The sequence below is a fragment of the Rhea pennata genome, chromosome 1 (assembly GCF_028389875.1).
Source record: "Rhea pennata isolate bPtePen1 chromosome 1, bPtePen1.pri, whole genome shotgun sequence".
Lineage (NCBI taxonomy): Eukaryota > Metazoa > Chordata > Aves > Rheiformes > Rheidae > Rhea > Rhea pennata.
Window position 1 is genome coordinate 192,786,577 of NC_084663.1, and position 21,438 is coordinate 192,808,014.

At 41.7% G+C, this 21,438-nt stretch overlaps 1 protein-coding gene across 1 annotated transcript; it reads right to left on the reverse strand.

Moving 5' to 3' along the window:
• Window positions 1-1,007: 1,007 nt before the first annotated feature.
• On the reverse strand, window positions 1,008-20,713 carry LOC134144290 (WD repeat-containing protein 49-like). Its single transcript, XM_062583126.1, has 22 exons — window positions 20,690-20,713; window positions 19,711-19,757; window positions 17,765-17,882; window positions 17,447-17,516; window positions 14,027-14,270; window positions 13,117-13,222; window positions 12,325-12,476; window positions 11,815-11,921; window positions 10,643-10,745; window positions 10,471-10,550; window positions 10,328-10,382; window positions 9,254-9,299; window positions 8,018-8,077; window positions 7,363-7,525; window positions 6,576-6,671; window positions 5,811-5,869; window positions 5,453-5,594; window positions 4,826-4,865; window positions 4,095-4,183; window positions 2,768-2,958; window positions 1,275-1,375; window positions 1,008-1,182 (listed from the first exon to the last, which is right to left on the reverse strand). Exons 1-22 carry the CDS (start codon window positions 20,711-20,713, stop codon window positions 1,008-1,010), a joined length of 2,268 nt encoding a protein of 755 aa, XP_062439110.1.
• Window positions 20,714-21,438: the final 725 nt, after the last annotated feature.

Here is a 21,438-nt window from a genome sequence, read left to right on the forward strand (position 1 = left end):
GGAAATCAGGCAATTGAAGTCAGTAGGAAAGAGATACTTCTATTTGGAAGCATATTCCAAAGTGTGTTTGGAATCTCCACTGATGCGTTGGGAGTATAGAATATGTAAACGTGTAACCAGATGCTGGAAGGCCAGAGTCACTCAATGCAAGGTCTCAGAAAAGGATGTGTGGCTCAGGAGTATCTTGTCTGCAACAACAAAACTTTTTTTTTTTTTTTTTTTTAAGGGGGGGGGGGAAACTTTGCTCTACTAGAGCTACTAAAGTGGGAGTAGAGTTGAGAGGCCTGATCAGTTAGTTTTACTCTTGCCTAGCCTTCCTCTCTTCTCATTACTGCTTTTAGCAGAGTTTTAGCTTTTCAGCCAGGGGCAGGACCAATGCTACAGCACATACAGCTTTCCAAAGCAGCATCCAGTTGTCAGCATTGGCTGTAAGCAACTGGACTACTGAAACACAGATCAATGTTAAAGTCTCCTCGTGCCTGCTCTATTCATGTGCTGATCCATTAGGCAATTGTGTACAGTAGGCAACACCAAATATACTTAGATTCTTCCCCATCCTTTTTCTAGAGCTAGAGAAGTCAGACCGGATTTCAAAACTGTTTGGAGTGTGGAGGAGGTAGTAGTTTACTTCTGTTGGTCTCAATGTAGTGGTAGGATCAAGACTTACTTAAGCATTAAGATTTAAGGTTTTGTGTTGTGCATTTTTGTGTGTTTTTTTTTTTTTTTTTTAATATACATATATATGTATATACACTACTTGCTTAGGTTATTACTTGCTGGAATGGACAGTGTGGCTCTAACCCTGTAAGGATGTTAGAACCTGCATTGCAAATCAGAAGCTTGCTATAGCAGGAAGCCTAGTCTGATCATAGAAAGACAGTGTAGGGACATCTTATTTAAAGTAGAACTCTATTGGAACAGCTAGTCCTGGAGCAACTGGAAAAAGCTTTGTGGCACAGGAGTGATGGATTATCACATGTTCTGTTACTTTTAGAGAAGATATTGCTCTAATTTTCCTCTAATGAACCTTCATAAAAGAAATCTGTACCAAGTACAGACAAATCAAGTTTTTCACGAATTTCTGGAACACTGACTACTTCATAGCAGTTAATGATGTGGTAAGTGCTCAGTCCCTTACAAATAAGTGACTTGCTTAAATTCTTACAGTGCTTGTGCTTCAATCTAAAGAAAAAAATTGAAAGCAGAAATTAGTAATGCAAGCTTCTTATTCTCCTGTTCCTCTGAATTAATGAATTTCTCACTTTCTAATTTACCTTTCACCAGAGATCTGTGAAAGCCACTTGTTCATTGCTGATGCTGAAATCAAAGCAGGAATAGCAATGTGAGGATGTTTGGAATGGTAGCTTTCTTCATGCTGCAACATACCAAAAGAACACCCAGCAGTGCAAGGAATAAACTGATTGTTAATCAGTTTAATCTTAACATAGTAATTCTTTAGTCTTACTGTGCTACTGATTAAATAGTGCACAAAGATGTCTTTCCCCCCACTCTCCCTTTCCAAAGGAAAAAAAAAAACTTGATTGCTCTAAAACAAGGTTTTGAAATTTTTCTGATGAAGTGTTGTGGGTAGTGTGTTGTCATTACATTTACTCACAACATTTGTCTCTAAATTCCCAATTTTATATGAGCCTTTACAACTCTTTTGCTATTACTAATTGCTAATAAGGAGAATATCCAGCAGTATTCATGTATTCCTACTGCTTAGGTGTGGTTTATTCAAGCCGTGTTGTGAGATTCTTTGATCATCTTGAAAAGATCCTAGAAAAGTGTCTAATAAAGCCCAACTTTTTTTTTTTTAATACAAAAATCTGTGTGTGAAATATATAGGGAGATCAAATCCCCCTCCCCCCTCCCCCCCAAAAAAAGGTTGAAGGATGTGAGTCTCAAACAATCAAAAAGCATTTACTCAGACTGCCTTTATGTGTTATTATTAATCTTAGTTAAATGTAAAATATGCCTTAACTGCTGTTGTCTTGCCAACATAATGGACTTACACATTAACTGCTGCTTTACAATGAAGTTTGTATCAAATAGCATGGAATTCAGTCTTTCTGCTGAATTTCAGATGTTTCAAACTTGACTTACTGGAATTGATATGTTTTATAGCTTGCCAATATGTTTTTTCAAAAGACTAATGGAAATAACTCTGAAATTATGCACTGTGTTAGGAGGAATCACCCTGCCCCTGCAGATCTTCTACCACTATGGTAGAGCTAACATCCACAATTGTAAGGGCAAAGCAAACAAAAAATCACAAAGATTGTAAAATCTACAGCGTAACTTCTCACATAAATGCTTGGTCTAGCACATCTTTCTTGACACTTTTGTGGACTAACAATGTACAGACTGGCTATTGTTAAGGTTCAGTTGGTGCATAATAACACTTGATCATGTGTCTGGTCCCTCACTGAAATGTTTTTTTCATTATTTACAACTTTTTCCATTTTTTCAGTATTTTTTTTCCTTCATGAACACCTGATAAAGGAGCTGAAGCCAAACTAAAACAATGTTTCTGAAATGCTAAATGTCAGCTGCACTCACATTGAAGTTTTACCACGTGGTAATCTATTTAATACACCGCAGGTTGAATTTAATTGTTTCTGTTTCTTAAGCTGTTGTACGGCATCTGAAGATGTACCCTAAGTGCACCACCTTGCCTGCATTGCTGGTTTTACTAGAGGACAACAGTGGAGGCAATAGCGGCTTTACTCGTTGCATGGAGAAAAACTGCTGTGTATGCACATACCTTAGGTACAGGCTTCTTCTGGGCTTTGGGATTCTCATCTGAGTTGATGATTTGCAAGACAGAAGATTGTCCTTCTAGCACTGGATGAATGGGCAAGCTTTGGGGGTCTGTCAGGATTTCATAGGGAATTCTAGGGTGTTTCCAGGACGCAGGAGTAAAAACCTCCCATAGTTCCGTCTGGCCAAACGTCCCTGGAGTGGGGAGAGGGGAAAGAAAGAAAGAAAGAAAAATATACACACATAAAGAGGCAGATGTGCTGATTCACAACCTGCTTTTCAAGTGAAGGTCATAGGAAATCTTTGAATAAACTTTTCTTCTGGGGAGAGGAGGGGCAGAAAGCAGGGTGACAACACAGGTGGCAACAAAAAGCACACGCAGAAAGCAGCGTGACTGTTTTAGGCAAGATACCAAGTGAAGAAGGACTTGAAGCATTGCTCTGATTGATTTTTGGCTCCAGGCTATCTATACATGTGAACTAGTGCTGCTTTCCCCTAACTCTGAAATTAAGGGTACTGGACTGCCAGGTACATTACTAGATTTGAGGTGGGGGGTGGGGATTTAAACTTCTCTGTTACAGGTGAACAGCCTGCTTGCCAGGTATCTGCTGCTCTGATACAGATGTGTCATGCATAGTTTGTGGGTTTTGTATCTGTCTGTAATTAAGCTACAGTATAGCTCTTTGAAAACCATTCCATAAATAAACACATTTTATGTACTCTTTAAAGTCAGATGTTATTTATTGCACGATCAATCCCCAAGAACAGCATTGAATTCAGTGGATGTTAGCTCAGAAAATTTTGAGCAATTTTCAAAAGTGATGAAAAGCCAAAAATGCAAAAAGTAATATAGGATCTAAGCATATAATTTCTACACATTAAAAAAATAAAAAAATAAATCCCTCAGCTGTATCTTCAGATTTTAAAATGTCTTAAAAATCTGGCCTTTAGGTCTTCTGGCTGAAGGAGTTCACTTCTAAATATGTTTTGACAATACTCTTCCTCCTCAGAAAGTTAGACGCACACTGGGAATGGGAAAGAAGAGAAAACCCCATAGGTATTCCTTGTGGATATTAACAAAACCCACTCAGTCATTCAAGTGTAGCCCCTAATGATGTAAAACATAAGCTGCATGACTGAAAAGTACAGGTCTAAATCCTAAATCCCTTGCAGCATTCCAAGAATCTGTCACTTTTAGACACTCACTAACTTACGACTCCAGTGGTAGAATAATAAAAGCCTACATCCCCTTCCTGCAGGTATTTCTTTCATGTGCATCTGCTCTTTGGCATCTGGTCCCTTCTGAGGGCTTAGCTGTTAATATTACTCACCAATGTATTCTCCATTCAGACTCCACAGGCGGACTGTGCAATCTATAGATGAGGACAACAGGACTCTGTCTTCATCTATCACTTCTAACCTATCAAAACAGAGAGCAAGACAGAAAGGTATGTGCAGAGGCTCCTCCTAGGAAACTTGTGACAGCATCACCAGCTTGCACTTTCTGTTGCGCTTTACTGCCTCAAATTTCATCTATGGCAGGCAGCTTTACAGGTTAACTTCAACATATGGCTGCTCATCCCTCTTGGCATGTCTCTACAAACACTGTGAGGGAGAGCGATGCCCAAAGAGAGATTCAGAAAGGGAATCTACCTCTTGGGATCGGGTGCCCAGTGGGGTCTCTGCTCCCTCAGATTGTTGAGGGGGCTGATGCAGGTCTGCCAGGTTGTGTGATACCTGCACCTGGGATGTGTGCGACAGCGCTGATGCAACCCTGCCGCTTGTTTCAAGCAACTGAAGCTCCAGGTGGTATCAGATATATCTGAATGACATTGATGTAAAAATGGCACCATAATGGCACATCACGTGATTTGAGAAAATAATTACCACAGGCACCCTCTGAACATTAGCAGAAGAGCAAGCTGAGGTTTCTAGTGTTGCCAGTGTAGATGATGATTAAGTAACCTAAACATGTTTGCACTAAGAAGCAGCTGTTTATACGTCTGTAGATATTTGTAGACATTTACACAACCCAAGCTGCGCTACATAAGACCATACTTACGATACAACCATTTTTATATGTGCTCGCCAATGATGCATATCTACAGCAAAATAAAGAATAAAGCTGTAATATTCCATATGATTCACAGTAATACACAAATACATGTCAATAGCAAAGAATATTTCACTGAGTGTCACTTCAGAGAGGCAATAACATTTTGTGCAAGGCCAAACACGAAGCCTACAAAATAAAAACTAAATATTTCTGCCTCAGTAACATTGTTTTAATGCAACAAAATGTTAAAATAGTTTTCACCCAGAGCATGTTGAACTGATACATGTCTGTTTAGCTTCCACTAAACTGCATGGATTTGAGTGCCACAGGATGATATGCCAACATCCTTTCTGAGATTTTGCTCAATCCTTACCTCCTACTGAATTCAAAGTAGGTTTGTTAGTATTTAGCCAACAGACCATTAAATTGTTTTACTTGAAATGCTACACAGGCAAATTCAGCTGTGCTGAAAGCCGCTAACACTGAAAACAGGTTTTTTGATATAGCCTCAAATCATAAAAGGTACTTTGCTCATTTTAATCCTTATTTTCTCTTATTGCATTTACTCCGATGCACACACATATATATGACTATTCAGTTTATCCATGTAGAAAAAAAATCCATACCACATACTTTGTGGTGGCTCCTGCTCTGGACTCCCAAGGGCATAATCCTTGATGCTGTAGACATACACATAACCATCACTATCGGCCACGTAAAGAAACGTATCATCAGGAGTGACGGCTATGCTGCTGATTGGAGATTTCATTCTAGACTGAAACAGACATTCAAGTATGATTAACCAATAATTTATAATCTGTGACAATACAGTACAGACTATTTTAATAAATAGACTTAAATTGCAACGTACAGGTGATACAACAAATTCAAAGAGGAGGCACACAGAACTGCAATGATACCCAGAACTGCAAGGATAGTGCCAAACAGTTCGGCATGGCTTACTTTTGCCAGCATCAAGGGCCAAACTTACAGGTATGAAGCTTGCTGGAGGTGGGGCTCCGCTGAGCAGACTCCAGAAGTTGAGAGAACCTGTAGAAAACAAACCAGATGATTGATAAAAATATTTCTCAGCAATTGTGGAGCATAAGTCTATCGGGACAGGAACATAGAGGTGATGAAACCAGAATTAGAAGCAACGATCAAACTGTTCTCCACTAATCACTAATTGTCTACAAGATACCACTGATCTGTAATACACTGGCTTTCTTAATAGTGATGTTTCATCATTTTTATTATTCAGTTTAGGTATTTGCCTTCTGAGCAAATGATTATTTTCACTTAACATAAAGCAAAGGAATGATCAATAAAATATCCAAATTTAAGGGAGAAAAGAGCAATTAAAAATCATTAGAGCACATCCTGCTATCAGCAAAAACCAAAGTTCTTCCATAGAATGGATCAACATATTATCCCAGGGCCAGAGCTCCTGCAGATTTTACTGCACAGGAGAGGAGTGTTCAGCAGCCATGGGAACATGTTTTAAGATGCTGACCTCCCTTTATATGCTATAAATCTGTAAATAATCTGAATATACATCCATATGAATTAAAAGCAAAGGGAGAGAAAAGATTAGTTATGCCTGCAATCTGAAAAAACAACTAACTCACAGTTTTCCAAAAAACATAATTAATGTCTCTTCTTTGAAAAACTGTAGTACAGATCATTTAAAAAAACCGCCCTATACATCACCAAGCTGTGACACTGCGGGGACATTCATCACAGTGCTAACTCCTACCTTGAGGCCCATTGGAAATGAGAGTTGCCGCTCCAGATTTAAGTGTAGTCACACGAGTCCTTAGAAATACAACTTGGGTAACACTTGTGTCTACAGCTTAGAAAAGAAAAGGAAGAACAAAATTCACATGTTCACTGAAAGCCTGCTTAAATGCTAAAGAGTTCAGAATTACTTTTCTGAAAAGAATAAAATTGAATCAATACAATAAATTATGTTGGCACAGCAAGATGCCCCCCATTGCTGCACTGAAATTACGATAACTAAAACCAGTACCTTTTTTTCTAACATAGTTGTAATGCGCTGATATGCATTTATTAGAGTTGCCTCTTTAGAGCCTCACAAAACCACCATTGATATTAAATATTATTACTGATTGATAGAACTGATTAGAGAAAGATGGAAACCTTTTAGAGTGGAATGTTTGAGTCTATTGAAATGGAAAGCACTCTGCAGAATCTGTTTACCTCAGTTTTATTTTGGAGTTAAAAAAAGGAAAACTCTGAGTTTCTAAAAGAGGCTGTTTTAGTAGTTTCAGAACAAGACTTTTATTTTTCTTTTAAAAACAGTTTGAATGTTTACTATTTGTTTTATATATGTATACATACATATATATATATATATATATGGTGTGTGTATATATAAAAATATAGTATAAGTAACCTCATAAAAAACAAAACCGCCCATTTTGATCTATCATCTTAAATATTTTTCTGGTCTTCCTTTTGCAAATACTTTCCAAAGCTGAGGTTTATCCATTGTCACTGCATTGCTCCCAAATGGTACTTGCCTCCTCCCTCAGTGCAGTCAGTAGGAAGTGGAGTGTGAAGTTTGCAAAAGACACAGCCAGAGCTCATGTTCCAAACTATAATTTCACCATCGTAACTAGCTGTGGCAAGCAGAGTTGGTGGACAATGAGCAACACACAAGATATCCTCTTTATGACCTTGGATCTGGATGCAAATGGAAAAAAAAAACATGAAGGAAAAATTGTTCATCCTCCCCTTTTATTCAGCAGGCTCTCTCTGGCTGGATCCCACCACATGCAAGAACCTAGAAGAAGCGATCCCTGCTCTCAGTCTAATGTGGTACACACAAAGCATGAGAACAACCTCTCCCTTCTCCATCTTCCCTCCCCCAAAATCTTCTATTTCCCATGACCCTGCCACAGGCTTCGTGGCATCTGCTTTTAAAACCTCTCATCTCAGTTCACAAACATTCAGCTTTATCTGTCTCTTCTTCCCTGAGCTCAGACTATTTTTGTCTCTGACTTCTCCTAGACATGATGAAAACTAGTGACCAAGGCATATGTGCTGCTAAAATTAAATTAACAGCTGATTATAAAAATCTTACTTGTTGAGCCATGCTGACTTACACTGTGCTATAACTTACTGGTCTCCTTAAAAAATGTATTTGATTGAAACAGAGTCGAGGTGGGTTCTTACTATATCATCCTGCCAAAAGGGCTGAGGTTTCTGAACATGATGAAGCTCTTCGGTGGAGTCCTGCACCAAAGAAGACAGATAAGGGAGACACACTGTATCCATGACCGGGAGGGGTTTGCTCTCCCTCTCCGCAGACCCATGTTTGCCTGCTCAGTGCGAGGGAAGACCAGTGCTGTGCACACTGAATGCTCCTACCCTGCAAAAAGAGCTGGCCAGAAAATGTATATTCCACTTTGCAGAAGGTAAAGAAAGTACTTTTTCTTCTAATTTAAGATTAAATTAAGTACCTTTTTTGTTTGTTTGTTTGTTTTGAAGAAAAAGAAAGCAAAAGAATTGTCCCACAATGGCCAAAAGCTAATTACAAGCTTTGTCTATCCCTCTCAGTCCTATTCGCAACATTGCCCTGTTTTTTGAAGGCAATAACATTCGGTTTCAACAAATGTCCATTTTATGATGAAAACTTCTTCATACTAGGATGCCTAGTATGTAATACCTGCTGGCAATTCCCAAGGGCACAGAAGGAAATCCTGCATCTTATGAGGAGAGAATAAGCCTGTCATATCAATTGAAGTAATACGTTTCCTCTTTACATTTAAAATCTAACTTTGATAGAGGCCACCACGATTTGGCTATCTGACAACAATAACTGCATGGTTCTCTGATCACTGCCAGACAGAGCTTTACATAGATTTTTTCCATATAAACAGCCCAAAATTCTGATGAAAACATTGTGGTATTTACTGTGCAAAGATGTAGAGATGCACCCAATGACATTCTGCACTGGTTAGTCAAGCTGAGCTCAAGGAAATTGTTCCCAGCCCCCAAAGTCAATCCAAACCCAAGCCACCAGGGTTTTACCAGGCAGTTCAGAGTTTCATCCATACAGCACACACACAAGCCTTGGAAGAAGCCTTAGAATTGTGCCTGCTTTCTGAGTTGAGCACCATCGCAGTCTAGAGAGGGGGAGGCCTAGTTTAACACCACTTGCCCTGCGGAATGATCCATCAAGATTTGTGTACACATTTGTGTACACAGTGTTGGACACATGTTTTGTTTCAGGGCAAGACAGAAGGTTTTAATAGTAGTAATTTTTTTTTTTTTTTTTTTTTTTTTGTTCCTGTTCGATTTTTAAAGAGATCAAAACACTGAGTTCTCTTTTTCACTTAAAATAGGAATTTTATAGCAGTATTTTTATGCTAATAGATCATCTCTTTTAGATCCAGTGTTTCTACTTACAAAGTACACGTTTATTCTTCTGTCCCATCCAACAGCTACAATACACCTAGGAGAACATTCAGGACACAACTCAGGATATATTTGTTTTATCAACAAACATTTCCAAAATTAAAAAGAGAGGAAGTATTTAAATATGGCTAGTTCAGATATTCATACAAGGGCAAATTTACCCACTGGTCACCAAAGGATGAAGCAGTTACTAGCAATCTTCCGCTCTGATTTTACTCATCCTCTTGGAAACTACAGAGCTTTTCATTAATGTGCTTGGCACTATGCTTAATGCAATAGGCTCTGCCTCACCTGTGTTGCTATAAGACAAATAGCACAGGTACATTGTCTGTGATGTAGCAGAGCAATGGCACAGATAGCTTTTCTTTTAGAGCACCATCTGATTTGCACATATGTATCTAAATGTGTGTGTAAAAGGGAGGGAAGGGACAGAAAAAACAGTTGACGGGGCAGTTGAAAAATGTAAAATCCAACCAATACAGTTTTCGGTTAAGCCCTTAGCTCAGGACCAGCTCTGTCACTGCTAAGGGACCCGATCCTGACCAAGACAGCTCACAGTGCTTGGTCTTGTCCGTGTGAGAGGCAGGACATGTCCTCCCCAAGGGGATCTGAGGAGGGGTAGGGACCTTCCCCTGGGATCCCTGCCTTTGCAGGTGGTATGGAGATGTGCATGACACAGGGGAGCCCCTGGGACAGACCCTTCCCCAGCTAACCTCTTTCCATCCTGCAGCTTCTCTGGAGGTGCTGGGTTCCCTGCACATTGCTCCACTGTAGATGCGCAGACCGAGCCTGCCTTTACGGGCAATCACCAACAACCTCCTGAGCCTGCTTGGTCAGACTAGGCAGTTGTTTGTCTGTATTACAACTCTGCTTGGTTCTATTTTATTTTATTTCCAGAAGCTGCAATAAATGTTTCTTTCTGAGGCACACAGACCTGACTAATCCTTCAGGAATGTCTCAGGGGAGTACCTTCCCACAGAAAAGCAAGGTTACTTGCTGCATAAACTCCCACCAAATACATCCGCCCCTGGGACAAGGCTCACTCAGTGCTGTGGAAGGCCTTACTTGCTCCTGTTCACCTCCGCATAGGTGCAGTCACAGATCTCGTCACACTTTCCTTCTGCAGGAGAAAAGAAACCAATCCACCACCATTTATACCCTTAAAAATATCTTCCAATCTTTCCTCCAGATATTCCCAAACTGCTTACCCCTCTTCAGAGTATGCAGACAGTGCCCATTATTGTAATTCCATATCTTCAAACATCCATCTCGGCCTCCTGTAACCAGTCTAACACGTGATTCAAATTCATTTTTTTTTTCTTTTTGCATGTAGTAGCTCTAATGCCTACAGAGATCTAATAAACACAGAAAGATATGTACCTTCTTCCACTGTCATCAAAAGTCAAACAGGTGATTGCTGCCTCTCCATGAGCACTGGTGAACTCAAATAACTGCTTTCCTGTTTCAAAATCCCACACTTTAACTGTCTTTAAAGAAAGGAAAAAAAAAAGATCAAAAAAGTTGGAGTCTGAAAAGAAGCTCAAAATTTTCCATTTGAACTGCCACTCTTGGTCTGCACCTTCATCTCCTGGCTTTCTTTTCTGTTGAATAGCAAACAAAAGGCCTGCCCTTCTGTCACCTTTACTGAGATCTCAAATATCTACCTCAGTAATACTACAGTGGGGCCTGGAGGACAGGTTTGAATGGGGTTAGTCCCTAAAGGCTCTTGTACTAACATGGATTTGGGTGTCTAGCACCTGTGTTTTTGCCAATAAAAGCTCCTGTAGTGCAAATACCCACTGCGTGGTGGGCACACAGCTGCCTACATCCAGGCTGCTCCACTCTGTACATTGCCATGCTCATGGGGTCACTGGACAGGTCCACCTACACTGGCCTTGTCTGCAGGACCTGCCCTGTGACTATGTTCAGAGCACATCTCACTTCCTTTAGAAGACTGACAGAGATCGTCAGCCCTGTTTTAACCCAACATTCAGTGATTTTGGTACCCATAATCCCTCCTACAGTGGGAGCTGCACTGGTTTATGTAGAAGATGCCTGGACATGTCAGAGCAGAAGGGCTGAAAGTCAAGCGGCTTCAGATCAATGGATTGAGGCCACCTGCCTGAAGGGACACAAGAGCCTGGTGAGTGGAGTACCAAAACTAGGTACTGGTCTAGCTTATCATCTTTTTTAGCAGTTTAATGCTGGAGGAAACTGGGATGGGGCAGCATCCAGAACAGCTGCTGGAGTTTATTGCTACTTGAATCTTTACCCAAGGGAAAACCCACCGTAAACTCTAATCAAGCACAATCTGGTGGGATCAGAGAGCAGAAAAGAGAGCAGAATAAATAATAGTTCATGTTCTCAGGAGCAGCTGCTGAGAAGGTGAATGGGATGTGTGTTGCTTTATATCTTCCACAATATTCTCCATGGGGGCTACTAAACACCTTGTAAAGAGAAGGGCATTAAAAATGCACAGGCAGACAGAAAACAGCTAAGACTCACACGAGGATGTCAGAAGTGCTACCTCTTTAGTGCAATTCAATTTTCACTTACAGATCCTTCCGAGCAGCTCACCACCTGCCTGAACACTCTGTTGTACTTGCAGCACAGAACAGGCTCCATGTGAGAAACTACCAAGCGGGGCTCCGGAGGAGGCCTGTTTCACGGAAAATCACTCCAGTCACTTACAAAGCACATCGCATACCCTCCTTACAGCCACCCAACGCTTCCCCAGGGCTCCTGCAACAGGGCTTGGATCAGCTGGGCCACACTCTCTACAAGCGTCACAGAAGGTAAGAACACTTAGAACTGCTGATACATCTGCCAAAGAGGGGAAAGAAGGATGCTGAGTTTAAAAGGCACTAAAAACTGAGATAAGGAGAATGAGGCTTTTAGTCCTTACAAACAATGTGCTTTTTATCTGCCTCCATTATGGCACTCCTGTGTGTCCTTAGCAAACTGCTCTCTCACAGACTCCACATTTACCCAACCACAGACTTCTGAAAAAACACAAAACACAAAATACCCTCCCCCATCCCTTATCCCCAGCCACTCTTTACCTCAGTTTCAGGTAAAGGAGAGCGAGTGCATCTGCAGCTACATAAAGTGATTGTGTGCCAGCTGCATAGAGGCAAGCAGAGAGCTCACCCTTGATTCCACTTGCTTTTGAACAAGCTGTAAACAAGCAGCTCTGGTCCTCAGCATCCCAAATCTATGGTGAGAACAGAAAGAAGAGAAGGGAATGTGTTTCGCTCTAAATCCTGGTGCATCTCAGTGTGCAGGTGAGCATCCTGCCCAGGCTGCACTTAGCATGCTTGCAGGAGGATGGCAGAAAGCCTGGAAAGAAGTGTTCAACTATTTTGGAGCATTTAATTGAAAGGATCAAAGGTTCAGTAGCAAAAAGACTGCTGGAAGTTTCTACAAATGCACCAATAGGAAAATTCTGCTCTCATTTCTGGCCTGTTTATAGCTGTGCACCTCCCTTGTGGAGCCACTGCAACTTAGTGAAGGGGGAAGGGAGACCTGAAGCAGAATTTCTCATGTGGTCTTTGATCACAAGCAAAGCACTGGCTCAGGCCTTGCTTTGGCTGGGATGGATGCCCTGGGCACCACTGTGTGTGTGGCAATACCAATGCTCAAAGGAGCCAAGTTAAACTTAGAGCAATAACCCAATGTCCCCAAAGCTGAGCATTCAACTTCAGAATTGCAAATGTTCTTCCAATACAGGCAAAGGGTATATGTTTATTTTGTGCAGATTATATACTAGTTACACATTCAGAAGTTGGAAAGTTTCAGCAAATTTACATCTTTAAACTCTAAACAAGAGTACTATATCAGTACCCTCTACAAACCTTAACTGTGTTATCTGTGGACACAGATATTATTTTAGCATCTTCTTCAGATATGTGGAGGTAAAAGATCGGTGCTGTGTGGCTTCTGAGCGTGCCTGTGCATTGGCTGAAATTTAAATAAGAACAGCTCAGTATTAAGCAGTTTCAATCTATGAGTTTCTTATTAAGCCAAGTAAAATATAATGGCCCTAAATCTATTAATGCTCATATTTTGGAGTGCTGTACTGCAAGATTTCTCATGAAAATTTTAGCAATAACAACTCTTCCCTAAAATGAAGGCAGAGGTACTGCAAACATCTAACTGAAGAAAGCAGCTTTTCCTGCTAATTAGTATTGTTTCACAGCTTTTTTGTGCTCCCCACCTCTGCCTGCTTCCATCTTTACTGCAGACTCCAATTCTGTTGTGCTCCTGGCATTTCCTCTCTGTGCAATATGCAACACAGTGGCCTTCTGGCCTGTAATTAGATTTCCAAGAGTCTTGGTGATGTACTATGATGTGACAAAGCCGTGACTGGGAATCTAAGGCTCTCCTCCTCCTGAAGGCATCTGTTTCAGCAGAAAATGATGCAGGACTGTGAGCTTTGTGATGAGGAATAGCTCCAGCCAAGCCTTCATTTAAAACAGTTTGGTTTTCTGCAACACATCTATTTATAGAAGTTGTCTTTCACTGGGGTTTGAACGAACTAATGGGGTGTAGTACTCTTAAGAATAAAGACCTGCAATACTGTGCTCCTGAGTGTCTGGTTGTATCAGAAGTAACACCATGCAGCTGTGTTCCTGAGCTCACAGACTTGCCTCCTTCACCCACAGGTAGGGACATAGGCAGCTGGTGGGAACAGTGCATCCGCCACACGAGGCGCTGTGACCCAGCCCACCCTAGCCCTCTGGCAGGTGTTGCAAGCCCCCTCACCTGGGCACATAGGGGTTCCACAGCCGGATGGTTCGATCCATTCCTCCCGTCACAAGGAGATTGTTCCTCTTACTGAATGCAAATGTTTTTACCCCCTTGTGGACTCGGAACACAGTTTGATCCCCTTTGGCTCTCCTTGGAGGAGATCCCATCGTCAGCTGCCCTTTCCTTCCTTTTGAACCTTTCCCAGGTTCCTGTATTTCTTTCATCTGCTGCTCAACATTGGTAGCTCCAACAGTGCACCCTGGAAAAACAAAGAAGCCTTGCTCAGCAAAGCCAGGCAGCTGGAAGGAGTGTAAGCCCCCAGACTACCTACCACCTTTTGTGAATTAGGCATTAAGATCCTGACTCATTAGATTTTCATCTTTCTTAATTTTAGAAGTAGTTAACTCATACCCTTTTTTATCATATTGATGTATTCCTCCTCTCATACCTTGTCCTTTACGACAGTTACTCAGTCTCTCATTAACTGACACAGAGCTGTTTTGATCTTCTCTAGTAAGTGAACCCACCCCACCTACCTAGCTGTTTGTTTGTTTTTTACCCTTCCTTGAATTTCTTCCAGCTTGTTTTACCAAGGAGCAATGTGGACTGACAGCAGCTTTGCTGGTGTCCTGCATATGCTGTTCATTCCAAGGCACAGGCACAAACACAGCTTGCACCTGTACCTGGAACATGATTTCCAGGCAGGAGAGAGCAAAGGAAAACCCCAGCAGGACTAAGTGACAGGCCAAAATTAGACATCAGGAGAAAAGCAAACACTTCTGTCATCTCCCTCCCAAAAGCACAATTGTTTTTCTAAAGCAAGGCAGTAGAAAAGGAGTAAGAAAAGGCCAGAAGAGACAGGAATCAGCACCACAAAGGGAGTTCAGGTCCTTTCTTCCCCTTCAATATTCCATGTTCCTTTTTATACAAACTGGAAGTAACACAAAATTAGCAGTATTTATACAGTGGGGTTGTGATCTGTTGCTACTGAGAGGGTTGCAGCTAAAGTTGCCAAAGAGTTTCAGAGCAGAACCGTTATCTATTGCTAATTTAATAACCTTAAGTTAAGCACATTGTCCAGTGATGATCTACCCAGGAAAAAATGAACTTTGTGAAATTGAAAAACAATGTGTGTTTATAGTCAGATCATGAACTAGGAGAATAATTATCATTGTGCCAGTGTCAGCTATTTCAGATAACCATGTGTCTGCCTATTTTCTGGTGAGATGAAACCACAGACAATGTGGTATCAGCTTTGTCTGAAGCTACCACATTTAGGCTGGGGAAAAAAAAACACCTTCTTGACATTTATTGGATTTGCAGTTTAGATGGGCCATTAACCTTGGGCATGTTCTTCATACTGCATGGGTAATAACATTTGACTAACTCACAGTGTTGCTGTTAAATAATAACTGTACTTTGTGCTGAGGATACTGGAGGGGAGGTGCTATTCTTGCAAATTATTACTGTAAGTGATTTAGGGTAACAAAAGTGCACCACTTCTCTCTGGGAAAGACAGATATAGGGGCGTGAACTAGGAAGGGAAAGACCGAACTTCAGAGGCTTCAGGTTTTCATGTTCCTCAGGAAAATGATGATTTTAAGATGCATTGCTCATGTGGTCAGATGACAAAGAGGAGCTCTAACTATCACGAACACAAGGACAGAAGTCTCATCTTAAGTGTTGTTCTGGATGACAGTAAAGGATAGCTTAAAGAAAAAAAAGAGAGAGGGAGAAAAAGAGAAAAATACTGTACCAGAAGTTAATTTGCACTTTTGCCAACAATTCAGCAAAGACTAGAGAAAACAAATATATGGGTTTAAATATGGTTGCTATAGAAACCAAAAGAGATTTTATAGTTGCTTATGGAAGTAAAGTAGGTTCTGATTGATAAGACAATTACATTTAAATAGTCACTATGGAAACCAAAGGTGACCTTGAGGAGACATGAGTTCTCTCACTCTGTTCCTGTGGGCAGATGAAGACAGACTGGATAGGGGGAAGGTCTGGGCTGGGCGATAAAGCAAGCTGTAGCAAAGCCACGCACTGCTTACTGTGTTGTTTGAAACGTTCAGTGTTTCACAGCTCAAAGCTGCATGAGTGCTGATCTATATATTGACGACATGTATTTATTTGCTTACCCTCAGAAGAGGGGATTTCTCTCATTGAAGTCGATAGGAGCTTTGCAATTGGGAGTGAAACAGATTTTAGAGACCTTCCTATGTCTTTAAGGCATCAAAGCAAGGAAGTACATTTGCATGTCTCCCATTGAGCTCAGTATTTAGCAGCTGCTCATGTGCTTTGCTAAAATGAGGCCATGGAGTTGCTGAGCACTTTTCACCTTCACTAACAAGAGCTGTGCACACACAGTGGTCCCAGAAATAGGAAATGAACTGAATATGTAAGTCCTTTTCTTGTGGACTGGTTATTTAAAGGCTGAACAAAGTTAGGCAGCCCATATGTGACACAAACTAGAAACCTAGCACCATGATAGTTCCTCAGTAACCATTTAGCATTCGTTTCAGATATCCATTTGTTTAAATCATAGGCAGGTGCTCAGCAGTCTTGGATACAAGCTGAAAACTGAAAAATTATTCCATGTGCCTACTTTTATGTTATCACTTTAATTAATGCAAAGTTTCTCCTCCAGGCATTTGAAACACACTGACTCGCCACTAAGGGTTCAGACTGTGACAGCTCCCCCAAGGCCATACCCTGCAGCTAGTTCCTCTGCCCAACTTAGACACACACTTCTGTATCGCTTAGAAAATCTTTAGTTCAAATACGCTAACAAATCAAACAGTTATTAATCAGTCAGGGATTTTTATCTTGCATTATTTCCAATTATGTAAAAAGAACTAGATGGCAGTCTCAGAAACACATTTATATTAGATTTCATCAAGTTTTCAGTGTAAGCATGCAGGCAGGAGAAAACAAGGTATCTGGAGAGAACCTGAGGGGCAAGTCCTTGTCAGAGATACTTTCAGACAATAAGAATAGATCATCAAGTAGCACATATTCTTTGTGACTCTTGTTCTCCTGCATTAGCTCCCAAAGTTGGGAGCTAAGTAGCTTCCAAAGAAAGACTGGTCAGGAAACCAGTTCAGCTCAAATTCAAGGCTGCTGCCTTTTCTAACTAGCCTTGGATGGGCTTATAGATTGTCCTCCCGTGTAGAAAACCTACCTGTGCCTGTAAAGTAGGTAATTTGGGGAGGGGGGGGGAACAATTCTACTTCCAATATGTTCCCAGAACATGGATCCCTTCCGTCATCAAAGGAAACGTTTACACTTCAGGCCACTACTAGAAATGAAGGTAGCAATGACATTGTGATAGGGCTACAGTAACCTGGAAAAGCTGCAGGCTTGGAAGCACAGAGAGCACATATTATCTTGAAATAATTTCCTACTGGTTTTAAAGATAAGCAAAATTGTTACCTATTACTAAAGCTGTCAACTCATGGCTGGAGGCAGAAATCACGGCTTTTATGGAGTCATAGTAATTCAGCTACAAAGAATGACAGAGAATGATATTTAATACAAAATTGTGCTCACAAGAAGGTACAGTCTGCTGGGCTATTTTTTTATTGTGCTTTTTGTGTCTGTAGAAAGGAAAAAAACACAGAAGAACAGAATAAATTAAAATCTTCATGAGATTGAATTGGATAAATACATAGCAGAGCTGCTTCTTCTCAGCACACTGCAGCTTACACTCTAGTCAAAGCAGCAGCTCTGCCATATTTTTTATTTTTTTACCTGTGTAACCCAGTCCTCATGCACTTTCCAGCGGATGTAAGTCACAGTGGGAGAGAGAATAGCGCTCTCAAGGCAAATGCTTGGCAGATTTTCAGCTTTCGGTAGTTTCTTCCATGTTCTGGAAAAAAAAAATTAAAGCCAAGGGTGTAAAGGTGGGGAGAAAGAAAACAACCCTTTGGGAATGCCGGAAGCCAGTATTTGATCCCCTACATCCATGGACAGCAGGGACTAGTACCTGCATGAGAATTCCCACCTGAGCCTTGTTGTGTGGGATTGCCTCAATCTATGCTGCCTTTCATGAGCAGCTGCCATGTCAGTCCTGGATGGCAGCCTGCTCCAGGAGACACACAGCTAGCAAAGAAACCAGTGGGAGAGCCAATGAGGTCTATCTGAGCAAGGGTCCAAGGTGTCATAGTGAACAGAAGTGGCAGGCAAGACATTCTTGCAGAGTCACTCTCAAGAAGGAGTTGTGTTATGGAGACATTTTCCTATGTCCACAGCAAATTGGGTTCTGGTTTTCTAAGCTCCCCAGTGAAAGGAGCTGTATCCCCTGAGCTGCCTGAGGCAGGAAGGAGACCATGTCCAGAGCAATGAGGGTTGACTACACCATGGCTTCTCCTGGCCTCAGATCACTGACAGAAAATAAGGGCTGGTACCTAAAGCTTCCCTACTTATTTCACACAAATAAGCCTGCACAGTTCTCTGAAGGTGGTATCTATGACCCCTCCTCTGATATTTCATCATAGAGATGAAACAACTATCTCAAATGCTTGATTGCAATAATTAAAACCAGCACCATTACCACTATATCCTCTGCAGCTTCTCAGCACTGGGTTACCTTTGCCTCATAGGGTTAAGTCTTGCTTGTTGGATAGGAAGAGCTAGAAGTTTTGTTTTTTGCTTATTTAAGTGAGATCTGAGTTTGTTCAGAAATACTGAACAACTTGATAGGAGTCATAGCATGCTTTCCACCAGGCACTGAATCAATCCCCAAATGCAGGGATGGGAATCCAACAGCTTTCTTCCCTTAGCAGTGAGAATGGATAGCACTTCTTTATCAGTGCTTGGAACAGCTCAGAAAGGTACTTTTCTGAGACATTTACCATCCTTTTCTTCCAGGCTGAAATGGTCTCAGAACATGCCTCCTGTAAGAACACACTATTCAATACTGACTTCAAATCATCCCAATTTGTACAGGCTCCCCTGGGCCTCGACAAGCTTATACAAGAGGCATAAGCTGTCTCTCATGGACTGTTTCTGCAAGCTGCATTTGGAAAGCTGTCCAAAGAGATGATACAAATTGCTCTCCTCCTCCCACCTTTCAATTTTAAAGAAAAAAAATGATTATGATGACAGCCAAGCAACATTTTGAGAAAACAGACCATGAAACAGTCAAAATCATAGGGGTTTGAAATCCTGTGGGACATGTATTGCTTCAGTGTCCAATCCTTCAGCTCTCTGAAAAGGGACAAGTGGCCATGAGCATTATAGTTTTCCCCTGGTAATACCATAAAACCTAGTGGATAGTGCAGGAGCAAACTGATCTGGATACACACTGCAGTAGGGTTTCTCTGAGAAATGTGTAAAGACAGTAAGCACCATCTGCTGGCTTGATCATGAAAAAGTATCACAAAAATTTTTCATCTGGTTGCATGTCTCCACATCTGTTCTGCTATTCTGCTTCCAGTTTTAGGGCAAACACAAATAAATTTATGCAACAGCACCAGAATGGAGCACCCCAGGTGGGTAATTCTAGCCAAAGCTAGACTGGGAAGCATCAGTTACTCTCTTGATAAACCAAGATAATACAGCACAATATAAAATCGAAAGAAAGTTAAACTTGGTAAAAATTCACAAAGATTTTATCAGCATTCAAACTGAGCAGCACTGAAGACTCTCACTTTTTTTACCTGGTTTTGCCTTATATTTGAAACATAGATGCTTACCTTAAGAGTTCTCCCACAGAGGACATGACCAAAATATTGACACAGCCCTAGAAAAAATGGAAAAACAGAAATAGCCAAGAAATGTTTTGTAAGAAAATTGTAGGCACACACTCATTTTCCCCCTCAGTCCCTGATCTCAAAGGCCAATTTGCACAAATGAGGATTTCAGGATTTGGCACAAATATAACAGGGCAGTGTTTAGCAGATGGCTAATTCATGTCGTAGATATTTGTTATCAAAGGACCCGCGATTAAGCCAGCAAGAGCTGAAGGCACACATCAGCTTCACAAAGCTGCTCAGCAATTTGCAAAAATTGAGCCCAGAGTACCAATAAAAGTAATGAATACATGAGAATTGCCAGTTTTCAAATGAAGAGGAGAGCCAGCCCCAGCCTTCTGCATTCAGAATGAGACAGAAAATGCCACATCCTTAATCCTAGCAATCCTAGTTAATTCATTGGAAGGCCTAATCGTGCGAGTTGCTGGGAGCCTTCAGCTCATGATTGCCTGCTGAATCCAGCATGAAGTGTAGCCCAGGTTTTTGGGGGATAACTAAATGAGCTAGTTAACAAAATGACTCAAGGAGCTCAAGGGCAGGTGTTGGGGCCTGAGGCTTGGAGACCACACACTTGCACAGCCGTGTCTCCAGAACTGAGTGTACAGAGAGCTTCTGGCCCTTCCTCCTTTACCTGGCCAGCGACGAAGTGCTAACAGTATCAGGGCTCACCAGCATAAGGGACTGGCCCTTGCTCCCACAGGAAAGGCATTTGGCTTCTCTGAACAGGCAGAACAATTCACCTGCCACAGCTACATATTGGTTGCACTGGCTAATCTACCATTTCCATGTGTTCTTTTTTCCTTTTTCTTTTCCCCCAGTCTATCCCATTCCCTGGCTAAGCAGAAGGGCATTGGACAACACTGGCTAATCAGAATTTGAGATTTGGAAAGAACCCAAAAGGAAGACTTTTTCAAGTGCGTACCTGATCGTCTCCGTAGAGAATCATACACTCGTCATGATCAGTGTAACTAAACAGAAGAGAAGAGCAGTAAACAAGACCTTTCACTGCAGCTCTGCTTAGGCTTGACATGCTCAGCAGCTGAGTGCTGCCTCCCTGGCGAAAGGCGTGTTGTTCCCGCTGCTGCAGGGTTTCTGCAGACCAGCCAGGCCTGGTGCGCAACGGCTCCAGGAGGATGAAGGGTATCTATGTGTACTGGGGGGAGTTTTCCCACTCTGTCCCTCCCCCAGAACTGGTTGGGTTTCTGTGAGGAAGAGCTAATGGAAGGAAATTTACTTCATCTTGCAGTTTCTCTGTAGGGTTCAGGCTGGAGTTACCTGAATCCTAGGACGGTGAGATTGATAGCAATTCTTCCCAGAGGCTGTGCAGCTCCCATCCCAAAGGCAGGGTGTCAACATGGCCTGTGGCCCTTTGCCACTCCCTACTGCTGGTCGTAGCCCATAGCTCCGTGCTATCAGCCACATGCAATGGTGCTGCCACTGGCCACATGTAATTTCTTCTCTTTCCCCTCCAAGAGCATGAATTGCATATAAAGATGTTAGTCACCTAATTGAAGCCCTACAGTGTGGCCAGACTGCCGGCTCCTTAGTTACATGCAGTTCTGCAGCACAGGGGAAGGCTGCTTTGCAGGATTTCAGTTATCCAAATCCCCAGCTGCGGGAGGAAATGAGCCAGTGGGAGAGCTGAACATGGCATGGACAGGTTGTCCGCCC